The 12,349-nt window shown below is 35.1% G+C and overlaps 2 protein-coding genes across 3 annotated transcripts; both read left to right on the top strand.

Moving 5' to 3' along the window:
* Positions 1–322: 322 nt before the first annotated feature.
* LOC142613214 (uncharacterized) lies at positions 323–5,606 on the top strand. Its single transcript, XM_075785452.1, has 7 exons — positions 323–986; positions 2,085–2,416; positions 3,147–3,486; positions 4,202–4,350; positions 4,449–4,542; positions 5,129–5,200; positions 5,317–5,606. The coding sequence occupies exons 1-7, from the start codon at positions 447–449 to the stop codon at positions 5,359–5,361; spliced, it is 1,572 nt and encodes a 523-aa protein (XP_075641567.1). The 5' UTR covers positions 323–446; the 3' UTR covers positions 5,362–5,606.
* A 2,228-nt stretch (positions 5,607–7,834) lies between these two features.
* Positions 7,835–10,517, top strand: LOC142613880 (tetraspanin-19-like). Of its 2 annotated transcripts, XM_075786395.1 has the most exons (5): positions 7,852–8,439; positions 8,787–8,886; positions 9,138–9,218; positions 9,313–9,417; positions 10,122–10,517. In XM_075786395.1, exons 1-5 carry the CDS (start codon positions 8,276–8,278, stop codon positions 10,329–10,331), a joined length of 660 nt encoding a protein of 219 aa, XP_075642510.1. In that variant the 5' UTR covers positions 7,852–8,275; the 3' UTR covers positions 10,332–10,517. The 2 variants fall into 2 exon arrangements, with proteins under 2 accessions (XP_075642512.1, XP_075642510.1); XM_075786397.1 differs by lacking the exon at positions 8,787–8,886 and having other exon boundaries at positions 7,835–8,439; positions 9,131–9,218.
* Positions 10,518–12,349: the final 1,832 nt, after the last annotated feature.

The following is a 12,349-nucleotide window of genomic DNA, read 5'->3' as shown; positions in this document are numbered from 1 at the left end:
ATTAACTATGCTAAATTGTTAACGTGAAACACATGAAAATTTACCATTGAAAATGGTTTCATGTTAAGAATAGGCCACGATTTTGTAACTCCATTAACATTTTCTGAAATTTCAAACAAAAACAACATAAGTTGAAATGAATCAAATCCCCTCTTCTTCAACCATGAATTATCAAAACAAAAAAGGGCCCATCAGGCCGGCTGTGCTATAACCTATGAGGCTAGAAATACAGTTAGGCCTAATATTGGATTTTGGGTGTTTGGGTCTCTCACAAATTCACAATAACCAATAGTCCAGTCATCCAAATCCAAAAACCCAAATATCAAATAACGGTAGATCCGTTTCTCTTTCTCTCTCCCCCACAGTAACGCAGACGCATAAACCCTAACCTCTCACTCTCTATTCCTCTTTCTCTCAGCCTCAAACACTCTGCTAACCCCGAAAAAATGGCGAACTTCGATCACGACGACGCACCACCCAACTCGGCGGCTCCACCAGCAGCAGCCTCCTCCGATGCCCTCGGGTACGACCCGAACTTCGTGCCCGACTCCGTCAAATCCTTCGTGGTTCACCTGTACCGTCACATCCGAGAGAAAAACGTGTACGAGATCCACCAGATGTACGAGACCTCGTTCCAGACACTCTCCGAGCGACTCTTCAAGGACACGCCGTGGCCTTCGGTGGACGCCGTCGCTCACTACGTCGACAACGACCACGTGTTCTGCCTCCTCTACCGCGAGATGTGGTTCCGGCACTTGTACGCGAGGCTTTCACCTACGCTGAAGCAGAGGATCGACTCGTGGGACAATTACTGTAGCTTGTTTCAGGTTGTGCTTCACGGTGTTGTGAACATGCAGCTGCCGAATCAGTGGCTTTGGGATATGGTGGATGAGTTTGTGTACCAGTTTCAGAGCTTCTGTCAGTATAGAGCTAAGATGAAGAACAAGACTGAACAAGAGATTGCGCTTCTCACTCAATTCGATCAGGTCATTTCATCTTCTTCTTCTTCTTTTGTTTCTATATTGCTTTATGAGAATAGATTACTCGGTTGGTGATTTTGATTGCATAAATTGAATTGATATAGTTTCAAATTGCATTGTAGTTAATTGTTTTGAACAAATGTAGTGAGTGATAAGAAATAAGAAATTAAATTTTGGCATCAATAAGTCTAATTTTGCAAAAAAAATTTCACAACTTTCGATGTTTCAAGTTGTTATTGGTAGGTAGGTAAAAAAAGTAATGTTAGTTTGGGCTGATAAGAACTAGTGAGAACTTGTCAACTCAACTGATGTGAAAATTGTTGTGTATATAAACTTATATTCTTTTTATTAGTAAAAAATATTAATTAGGAGAAAGAAAGGGAAAGACACAAAATGGACGTGTATTAGCCTAGAAAGCATGGGCACGGGTACGGGTACACATAGGGACACAAAAATTATAACATGAAATGGCCGGTTCGACAGGTACCTCACCCTAAATGAAGTGTCCGTGCTTCCTAGCTATTAGCCCTTTTTTTTTTGATAGGTAAGAAGACTTGTATTAAGAAAAGACTACTTCATTAGAAAAATGAAGTAGCCAGAAAAATATGTACAAACAGAAAAGAAGAAAAAAACAATAAAAAAAGAAACTATGTACAGGACCCTTTTCAAAGAATACAACTCAAAAGGAAAGAGATGGTCAATAAAATCAACAAAAGAAATGGTGGTGGTGCTGCCTAGAGCATGTATCCAATCAAACAATGTCTGCAAAATATGCTCTACCCACATGACACACAAGGGCAAGGCTCGCCATACCTCGCCAACATTCCAACAGTTCAATCATGCATCTGGGCTTCACTCACACAAAGCAAATTAAACCTTATAGTTTTCAATAGTGACAAAGTTTTTAAAAGTAACTAATTAAACCTCCACCCATTTAAGTCGAACGACGTTATGTTTAGGATTTAGAATACGGTAAGGGTTTAATTTGTTACATTTGAAACTATAGGGGATTACCAGTGTGCTATAGCTCAACTGGTACTTCCTCTTCTGATCTCTTCCCATAATCCGTGGATTGAAATTTGCATCATGGTGTTTTTAATACAGGCTTGGAATGTGTATGGTGTGCTCAACTTCTTGCAAGCACTTGTGGAGAAGTCCATGATCGTTCAGATTCTTGAGCAGGAGAAAGAGGGTTTGGAACAATTTACTTCGACAGATGGATATGATTACAATGGAGGGAGTAATGTCTTAAAGGTATTGGGCTATTTCAGCATGGTGGGATTGCTGAGGGTTCATTGCCTTTTAGGTGATTATCACACTGGTCTAAAGTGTTTACAGCCTATTGACATTAGTCAACAAGGTGTTTATACAAGTGTGATAGGAAGTCACATTACCACCATATATCATTATGGGTTTGCCAATTTAATGTTGCGGAGGTATGTTTACCCATTTTGCTGTTTTATCTTTTCATTTATAGCTATTTTAACACCTTTTGAATGTTTGCTGTTATTGCTTGTCTAAATATGCAGTGTTATCTACTATCTTGTGCCATTTCTGTATCTATTCTCTTAGCTTTGTTATTTTACTCCTATTCGTTATTGACTCTTTAGTTATTAAAGTAAGCTTTTGGATTCCCACTAGTGTCTTCTATTATATAAGTTGTGGATGGCTGTTGTTACTTCCCCAATTCCAAAGTATTGGTCCTAACAATGATTTAGAATTTTGCCATCTCAGCAGAGTTTAGAGGTGCAAGCATGTAGCAAAAGTTAAAAAAAAAAAAAAAAATCTTATGGAAACCATGATCATTTATGATTGTGAAATCAAATTCAGATGATGGAAACTCTAATAGTAGACATTGAAATTTTTTTTAGGGAGTCTGTATTGGTAGAAGAAACCTAGGAAGCACCAAGATTAACAGGGGAGTGGGACATGGATAAGACATGAGACAAATATAGTAATACTGTAGTTCTTAGATTGTTTTTTTGACAATACATTAGCACCAAGATTGACAAAACAGTATGAAATTCTGAGAGTAAAGGAGTCTCTTTAAGTTTGGGTGGACAACAAAACTACTTTCATTTAAATTGTTCTGTTTGTTATAAAACTACTATAAAACTACAATTCCCTACTTTTTGATATCAACGTCTACTGTTATGTATCTTTCAGGTATGTGGAAGCAATTCGTGAATTCAATAAGATTCTTTTGTACATTTACAAGACCAAGCAATATCATCAGAAGTCTCCACAGTATGAGCAAATACTAAAGAAGAATGAGCAGATGTATGCCTTGCTGGCTATTTGCCTTTCACTTTGTCCCCAAGTGAAGCTTGTTGAGGAAACTGTGAACTCTCAGTTGCGGGAGAAGTATGGTGAAAAGATGATCAGAATGCAAAGATATGATGATGAGGCATTTGCTATTTATGATGAGCTCTTCTCATACGCATGCCCTAAGTTCATTACCCCCTCGGCTCCAAGTTTTGAGGAGCCTCTTGTAAATTACAACCAGGTATTTACCTGCCCTTTTATTTTGGAGCCTATATGCTTGGAAAGGATTTGGACTTAAGAGTGTGCATCTCCTTTAGGCTTTTTTTCCCTACCAGATGTCTTTGGCAGAATTCTTTTTGAGATTAGAATTGAAGATATTCTTTTCTCATTGGCTAAATGAACCACTTTGTTTTAGATATTGTAACTTTAAAGCCAAAAAGGGGATTGCAGGGGAAAGAAAAATAGCCAGTTTAGAGATTTCTTATGAAAACTAATTTTATATGATTTAAGTATTCTATTCATCAGTTTTTTTGGATAAGTATTCTATTCATCATTAACAGTATTCAGTAATTTGCGAACTAATATTAGGTGCTAGATTCTTTGGGACTAAGGCTTGGTTGTTGTTGATTCTTTGGAAACATCAACTGGTTGGTCCTTAAATAGATGTGAAATGAATTGTTTAGGAACATCATCATGTGAGCATTAATAATTCCCCATGAATTTAACTTTAGACATTCTGAACAAGGTATGGGCTTCGCCAATTATGAATATCTCACTAATTTTATGATCCTCAATATTTCCACACTTATAAAAAATAAATATAAAAATCATCCTTCCACATTGTGGGGTTACCTAAAATTAAAGCATACTTTGGTTGGGTTATTTAACTTACTCTATATGTTTGGTCGCATGTTTGCTCTCTCTCTTATTTTACCAACTACATTTATTTATTGCAGGATGCCTATAGGCTTCAGTTGAAACTATTCCTTTATGAGGTGAAGCAACAACAGTTATTATCAGGCGTCAGGACCTTCTTGAAAGTGTATTCAACCATCTCTCTTGGGAAGCTTGCAAACTATATGGAAGTTGATGAACCCACGTTGAGGTATTTCATGAGAAACACAGTATTGGCTTTATACCTATTTCTTTGTGTGATAACATGTGAAATTGGTATCTTGAGCATTTTCCTGCTTTGCCTTACAGGACTATCTTGATGACATACAAGCATAAGACACATGCTGTTGACGGCGATGGAAAAATTATATCCAATGCTGATTTGGATTTCTACATTGACGATGTATGCCAGTTTGTCTTCTGCAGTTATTTTATTTCCTTTTTTTTGTTTTTGGTCCTTGGGAAACTTGTATGGGTCAGAAATAGTTTGACTGCAAAATAGAGTTTATCATATGGTTGAATTTAAAGACAATTTTGAGCTCTTGTTGATGGAGTTCTTGCAAAATATATATGAAATTTCATAGCCTAACTTAATGCAATATGGTCAGCTGAAGTCATACCCTTATCCCTAACTTTGTGTCAACGCGTACATTTTCAACCCTTATATGGATTACAAGTAGTACTAACATTTTTGTTGAATAATAAAATGGTAGTTCAAGTCTCTGGAAACTATTAGTGACTGTGACCTTGCCTTCTCTTGCTCAGTGGCCCTGCCTATTTAATGTTCTTTTGTTATATCTCATATGTATGTTGATGTTCAGTAAAATAAGACTTGGATTTACTTCAGTCTATGTAGCTAAGATATAAGTAATAAATAAGCTAAACATACATGAAGTTAAAAGCCAAACATGACTAGGTTGTTGAGCAATTGAAATGTTTAGAAGAGGATCATTAAGAGTGCTGGAAGTCATCTTTTTATATTGCTGCAGGACATGATTCATGTTGTTGAATCTAGACCAGCTAAGAGATATGGGGACTACTTCTTGAGACAGATTGTCAAGGTATGCATGTTCTGTTGCTGTGAAGCTATTTTCTGTCACTCCAATGTCTAGAAATTTATTTTATTTTATTATTATTATTTGTTTAAAGTGATCTTCCATGGTTTCCTTGGTAACAGCTTGAAGGGGTGATCAATGATGTGGACAGGATAAAGCTGGAATGAGTTACCCATCACCTTCCAGTGTTGGCTTCTGTGGTCACGCCTTTGTTCTCTTCGATTCTTATACTAGACAAGCTTTTTTTTCCCCCTTATTTATCATTTCCATGCCTTTTTGAATTAGTGGTTGTGGTTAGCTATTTAATATGTGATTCAAGTTGTGGTGCATTTCTTAAACCTCGTTATAATTTCTTGTTAAGAACTTGGGTAGCAATTTTGTTTTGCAGGCATGCTAATTAGCTTTTATCCAATTAGTGCTTTAGGCATGTTTTTATACTGGTAGATTAAATTCTTTAGGGGCCACAAAGTGTCCAAAAAATATCTCTTCTGTGGGTGCTAAATTATTAGTAGTTTGCAAATGCTATTGTTTTCTTGATTGCATTCAACGACGACAATAATTGGCCATCCTTGCGTCATAAAAAGGAATAATTGCAGTTTGGTTGCAGGTTCTTTACTAAAGACATTTGCATTTGCTTTACTGAAATTTAATATCGTCGCTGTAGCTATGCTTGGTAAGGTGTCTTAATCAGCAGTAATTGATGATGCTGATATTGAACGATTGTTTCCATGATCTATTGATTATTAATTAAAGTTTTAGTTCAAGTTAGATCTGTTTGAATATTTAATTTTCAACCATTTTGGACTTTGGTGTACATGAGGAAATGTAGTCTAATAGACCTATAAAAAGTTTGGAGAAAGTTAACAGAGGTACTAAGGATATTGGTTTTTAAAATATCTTTAATAACTTTCTTATATAAAAAGAAAAAAATAGACAATTTACTTTTTAAATATTTGCAATCAAGTGGTACTAAATTTTTTTTAAATTAGTCTATTAACAAATGTCTTTAAGGGTATCAATAAGATGATCTTTAAAAGTTATGATAATTTTTGTTTTCTCACCAAATGTCACTCTAGAATGCATTTGCCAAAGGTGGTAGTAATCTAGGGGGTGTTTGGTTTGTGTTTTCAAATAACAATTTTTAATTTTTAAATAATATTATACATATTTTTACATACTTTTTTATCCACACGTATTTTCACAAATGTTTTCAAACAACAATTTTCAGTTTTTAAACACATCTACCAAATGGGCTCTTATTCTAGGCGGGGCTGTTTGGTAAGTCTTAATTGTGAACTGTGTAATAGGTTTTATTTTATTTTTTGTTTGTAAACCTAAATTAATTAATTTTTTTTAAAATTTTTTCTTTTATATACAAGATAGAATTCTACTCTAATCTAATTTAAGTGCATATGTGTGTGAAGCTCCCTCTTGGAGACTTGAACCTCGGCCCTTGCCTCTTACAGCCCACAAGCAATTATACTTATGGAGTGACCACCGCACCAAGGGTACGCAGTGGTGTGTAATAGGTTTTATTTTACTTTAGTTTGTAAAACTAAATTAATTTAAAATTGCACTGGTTTATGATTTGCCAAATGTTTCTTATGGTATTGGTGGGAATAGATGCAATTGATGTATAATGTAAAGTAGGAGACTATCCTCCCCACCCCACTAATTGATGATAAGGTTTGTGTTAATTAGGATGATATATAAAACTATCATCGTATTAGTTTTGATATTATTTTTTTATTGAAATGTTATATAATTATTTTTTGAGAGGATACTATTATATAAGTTATAATAAAGTAAATATAATTTTTTTATTAAACAAAAAGAAAAAAAAACTATTATATATGAATATTATTGTTCAATGCCTTATCCTCCAGCAGATAATTATGGTATTATTTGTTGTTATTGAATTCTAATTCAAATGACCACCTCTACTCACAGACCCAGCGCCCTCGGCCCTCACTCAAGAATAAATCAAAGTCTATTAATAAATTCAAATATTCACCAATCAACGTTGCTTACGAAGAAAGCACCCAATATTCTTAACAAGTATTACCAAACAAAAGAATAAAATAAATTTGAACACGTGGAGATTTTTTTCTTGATTTTAATTTAGCACTCCCTCCCCTCCAAAAAAATGGGTTCTTCAATACGTTGGGGGAAAATTATTAGGTACTCCTGAAATATTATAAATGCGTATTTTCTCCTCTCACATGAATAGTGGGTCTCACTATGAATTTAATTAGTGAGACCTACCATTTATGTGAGAGGAGAGAGTACGCATTTATAATATTTCGAGAGTACACAATAATTTTCCACGTTAGAGAGTCTCTCATTTTCCTTTTTGTCTAAACCACACAAGATTTTAAGATTTTGCAATTGAGAGACAAGGACACGCACGATGGCAGCAATGAACTTAAAACGACCCAACTTAAATTATTGCACTTTGCACAAGCTGTTGTTATCATTACATTTCACATGGCTAGTTGGCATCGGCATTAACATTAACAAAAAGAAGGCTAATGTAGCAAACAAACGTCTTTCCATTTTTTATTTCATGAATCAATCAAAACTGAGAAATATATAAGAGTACAAGAACTGCATGCCTTGGACTATAAAGTATAAAAGCCAAAATTAATAATCATAATAATCTTAATAGAATGCGTCTAGATTTTGGTAACCCGGATTGTTTGATCTATTTTTTTATTGAAGACGAGTGTCATCCAAAAAGTTAAGCTGGCATAAATGAAAACACATGGAGCTAATATTGCCTCATTAGCTATGTTTTAAATGTTAAAAAAAAGAAAAAAAGAAAGAAAAAAGGCTTTGTTTTGAATGGTAGGTGGGCATGTGTATATGTAGTCACTCCCCAGTTCCTACTCCCCCCGTCTCTGTCTCTAACACAAACACCTGTGGCAGGTGGTAAAATAACACACCTTCTATCTCAACCAAACACCTAAGCAAACTGTAGCAAATTTATTGCTCAAAAGAGACACGTTAGATTTAGTTAAGCTAGCTGCAGACTCATTTGAAATGGGAGGAAACTGAGAGTTAAAGACTGTGTTGAAGAACATGACATGGTGTAGAAGGTGTTGCTTGCATAGCTCAATCAGGGCAGTGAATCTGATAGTGAATATTTGTGGGGTTGGAATGATCATATACTCACTTTGGTTGCTCAAGAAGTGGCACGATGGGGTTGCTGACCTACCTTCTGTTTCTTTTCTACCTAGACCCTGGTAAATTTCCCTTCTCTACTCCTTAAAAACACAGTTTCTCTGCAAAACTTCAAGCCTGAATTGGTTCAAAGTTTTTTTTTTTTAAGTAAAGTAAATAGAGCAGAAAAATTTTATTTGTTCAAAAGAACACAACCAATTCAACCACAATTACGGTTCCAATTTAATTTGCAAAGAGTGCTCCTCAATGACATTCAACTTTTATTATAACTTAATCGTAAGCATTGGAATTTTCCTTCACAAATATATATCTGGCTCTTATTTCCTTTCATACTGTTCTTGCAAATTTGCATATCTCTATAATTTTTACTGCATATCTAAGAAAATTCATATATTTTTTCCTTTATCAGGTTTATATACACATGTTTAGGCGTGGGAATTGCTGTCTGCCTGAGCACTCTCTCTGGTTGTATGGTTGCTAATTGTATTAGCAATTATACACTTTGCATAGTATCCTCTTCAATTTTCTTGTAACTTGAAGCGTGGCACTCTTTAGGCTTTTTAGTCTTTAGGCTTCATTTCTTACTATAAAAATAATTTCCTCAAGGGCTTTAGTCTTGGGAGGAGAGCTTGAGGTTAACACCTGTTTCATTGGGAATAATTTCATGATAAGCCTCATTTTCCATAATTCTATTGCAAAATTTTCTTCAATTTTTTTGGGCATCTTATGATTTATTCAGGCATCCTTGACTAGTTTTCAGTACGTTGTCTCCATCTGCTCGCTTCTTTTCCTTGAAGTTGCTGTGCTTGTCACCATTTTCTTCAAGATGGACTGGGCAGAAGTATGCTTTCTTATAATTACTTATTGTCTTAAAACTTCTGATGCAGCTATATGTTCTCATGTTATACTTGTCCACATTCCTTCTCTTGAGACAGGAACTTACCAAGTACATCGACGAGAACCATACAGAGTTCAAGACTTTTGTGATCTTCCATATAAAGATGTGCCGCGCAATTCTAATCATGATTTTGGTACCACAGGTATTTGAATCTTCATCTAAGATTATGAACTTAAAAATAATATTATCGCACTTTCAGCATTGCAGAAACATATTGTCTTCTATGATTGTGATTGTATAACATCAACAAAATTGGCTATATCAATATAGCTAGAAAAACAAATATGCTGGTTGGTGTTCTAGTCTCCATGCTGGACGAAAACAATGATAACAATTTATCTGATTTTTAAGAAAATCCAACGTAGAAAGATTGACATTGCAGCGTACAGTATAATTTAAATTTTCTGATTACTTCTCACCCACATAAAGTGAATTTTTTGCTTGAAAATCATTTGAATACTATAAATGGACCCTTTTTTTGTACAGGTTTTTTTTTTTTTTTGGGTACTGCCTGTGGGTTTAGTTTTGTTAATTTTGTTTAGTCTTGACAAGAAAAACTTTCTTGTCCTGCATAAATTTATTTTTTGGGATATTTTAATAGAAGGATTTAATAAAATATATATTAGGGTATGGATTTGGTTTCCATTATTGTTTTGGATTACTTTGAGGCAAGATTTTCATAGCAGAAATAATTTCTTATTGTTTTCTGGCATCTGGGTACTTGCAACTTACAATGTAGTTTTTGGGAAATTAGTCAATTTACTCTGAAAAGAATCAGTGTTTTAGCCACAAATTGGTTGTTCTCTCCTGAAAATAAAACTGACACTTGTAGTACCTATTTTGCAGCTGTGTGTTATTGTGCTAGCTATTACTCTTTGGGCTATAGGCACTGAGCCAAGGACTCAAGGTGGCTATTTGAATATATCTGATTTTAACCATTCCTTTCTTGTAACACCTAACTCGACTTCAGTACCCAGTGTAAATCCACGACAATGTCCAAAATGTGAAGTTTTCTACAGTGCAGATCCACGCCAAAAAATTTTTATCACATATTAAGGGCTTTCTGAGAATGCAATTTCAAGGAAGGATCATTGATGGTTATTAATAAATTGTTATTGTTATTGTCATTGTAATTGTAAATATACCTTATTTCTTCTGGTGGGTACATTTTGTGTGGAAGTACACAGGTACCTCTCTGCTTCTTTTGTGCAATTCAATGAGGAATTTGGGAGTTGCATACAATTTTTTCCATGACTTTCTAATTCTATAATATGACACCTAATGTTTTGAGAGAACACCTAATGTATAGAGTATACTTTATACACTGTGTTGTCTTAGAAGTCATGCGGGGGAGTCAGCACTCAGCATACTAAGTTTGAAAATGTACATACCTATTTGAATTTATACCTCTCTCTCTCTCTCTCTCTCTCTCTTTCTCTCTCTCTCATAAAATTTGATTTAGTTAAGTATACCTTTTTCCGTTTTAAAAAATTAATTAAATGATATATATATATATATATATATATATGTTGATATATAAATCTACTTTAACCTAATTTAAGTGAATATAGGTGTGAAACTCCCTCTCGAAAACTTGAACTCTGACCCTTGCCTCACAAACTCCACTCCACAAGCACTTATACTTATAGAATGACTATTGCACTAAGGATGTACGGTGGTATTAAATGATATTAGATGGGGGTGTTGGAGAAGTTTCTAGTTACTTTTTTCTTTACACTTCATTTAGTTCGACATAAAATATTGTTGAATGAATCGTTTTTTGTGTTTGATTGTGGCTGTAAAAATGAGCCATAAAACATATTATATTGTTCGATTCTTATGGAAAATAATTGATATATATATAGTGGGAAATTATTATGTACTCCCAGAGTACCATAAATGCGTACTCCCTTCTCTCACATGAATGGTGGGTCCCACAATTTATGTAAGAAGAGAGAGTACACATTTATGACACTTCAGGAGCACATAATAATTTTTCATATATTGTAATCCCAAATAATTATATAAACAAACTTTCGTTTAAGAAAACCCACCCTATATGGGAATTTTTATTCCCGCTATTGGGAGTCTCAAATGGGAAAACAAGCTCCAAATTCAGACCATACAAATAAAAATTAACTAGATTATTGAATAGTCTGAGAAAGAAACATTGTTTGAGAAAAAGTTAATAGTCAATCAATAATTGATCTATGGATAGAGAAAGGGGTAGAGAGAAAGAAAAGTTATTATTTAGATTTTTTTATGTAAATTTATTTGTAAAGATATTTTGAATCTGTAAGAGCATCAGCAGTGAAGAGGCCAAACCTCTCCTCTATGCCAAATTCCACAGTAACATACCATTAAGCCTCAAAACAGAGCTCCATTGAATGTTGGGTTCTGGAATAATTGCAAAAAAAAATACCATGGAGCTACAGTGCGATTCTAAACATAGAATTGCACTGTAGCTCAATGGTAAATGTTATATTAATATTTTATTGCAATTTTCAGTCCTTTCTCTCTCCACGGTCTCTTATCTCTGTCTCTCCATCGCTTGATCTCTGTCTCTCCTTCTACTCCTGCGTGAACTACTATGTCCCCCACCGCCACCCGAAGTTGATGGCAAAGGAGATCGGAGAGTGTGGAACCATGTAAGCGTCGCTGGAGGCCACGGCGGCGGCAAAGGAGATCGGAGAGTTGTGTGGGTTTCTGGCGGTGGTGGGTTTGTGACTGATGTGGCTGTGGGTCAGGTGGTGCGGGGCGGCAGCGGCGACATGGGTCGGTGGTGGGTTTTTGGTTTTGATTTTGATTTTGATTTTGGATTTTGGGTTTTTGTGGAGATCGAAGTTTTGGGTTGGTGGTTTGTTGGGGTCCGGTGGGCGATCGGCATGGTTGTTGATGGTGGGTTTTTCTTCAAATTTTTGGTAGTTGTTTGATTTGGGCGATTGGCATGGTTGTTTGATTTGGGCGATCGGCATGGTTGTGCGATTTCTGGTAGTTGTTTGATTTGGGCGATTTTTTGTTGTGATTTGCTTGTTGTTTGCTGGGTACGGGTTTGCTAGAGGATGAGGCCGGTG

This window comes from Castanea sativa, chromosome 10 (assembly GCF_040712315.1).
Source record: "Castanea sativa cultivar Marrone di Chiusa Pesio chromosome 10, ASM4071231v1".
Taxonomy (NCBI): Eukaryota; Viridiplantae; Streptophyta; class Magnoliopsida; order Fagales; family Fagaceae; genus Castanea; species Castanea sativa.
Note: the sequence above shows the minus strand (reverse complement) of the source record. Positions and strands in the feature narration are given on the sequence as shown.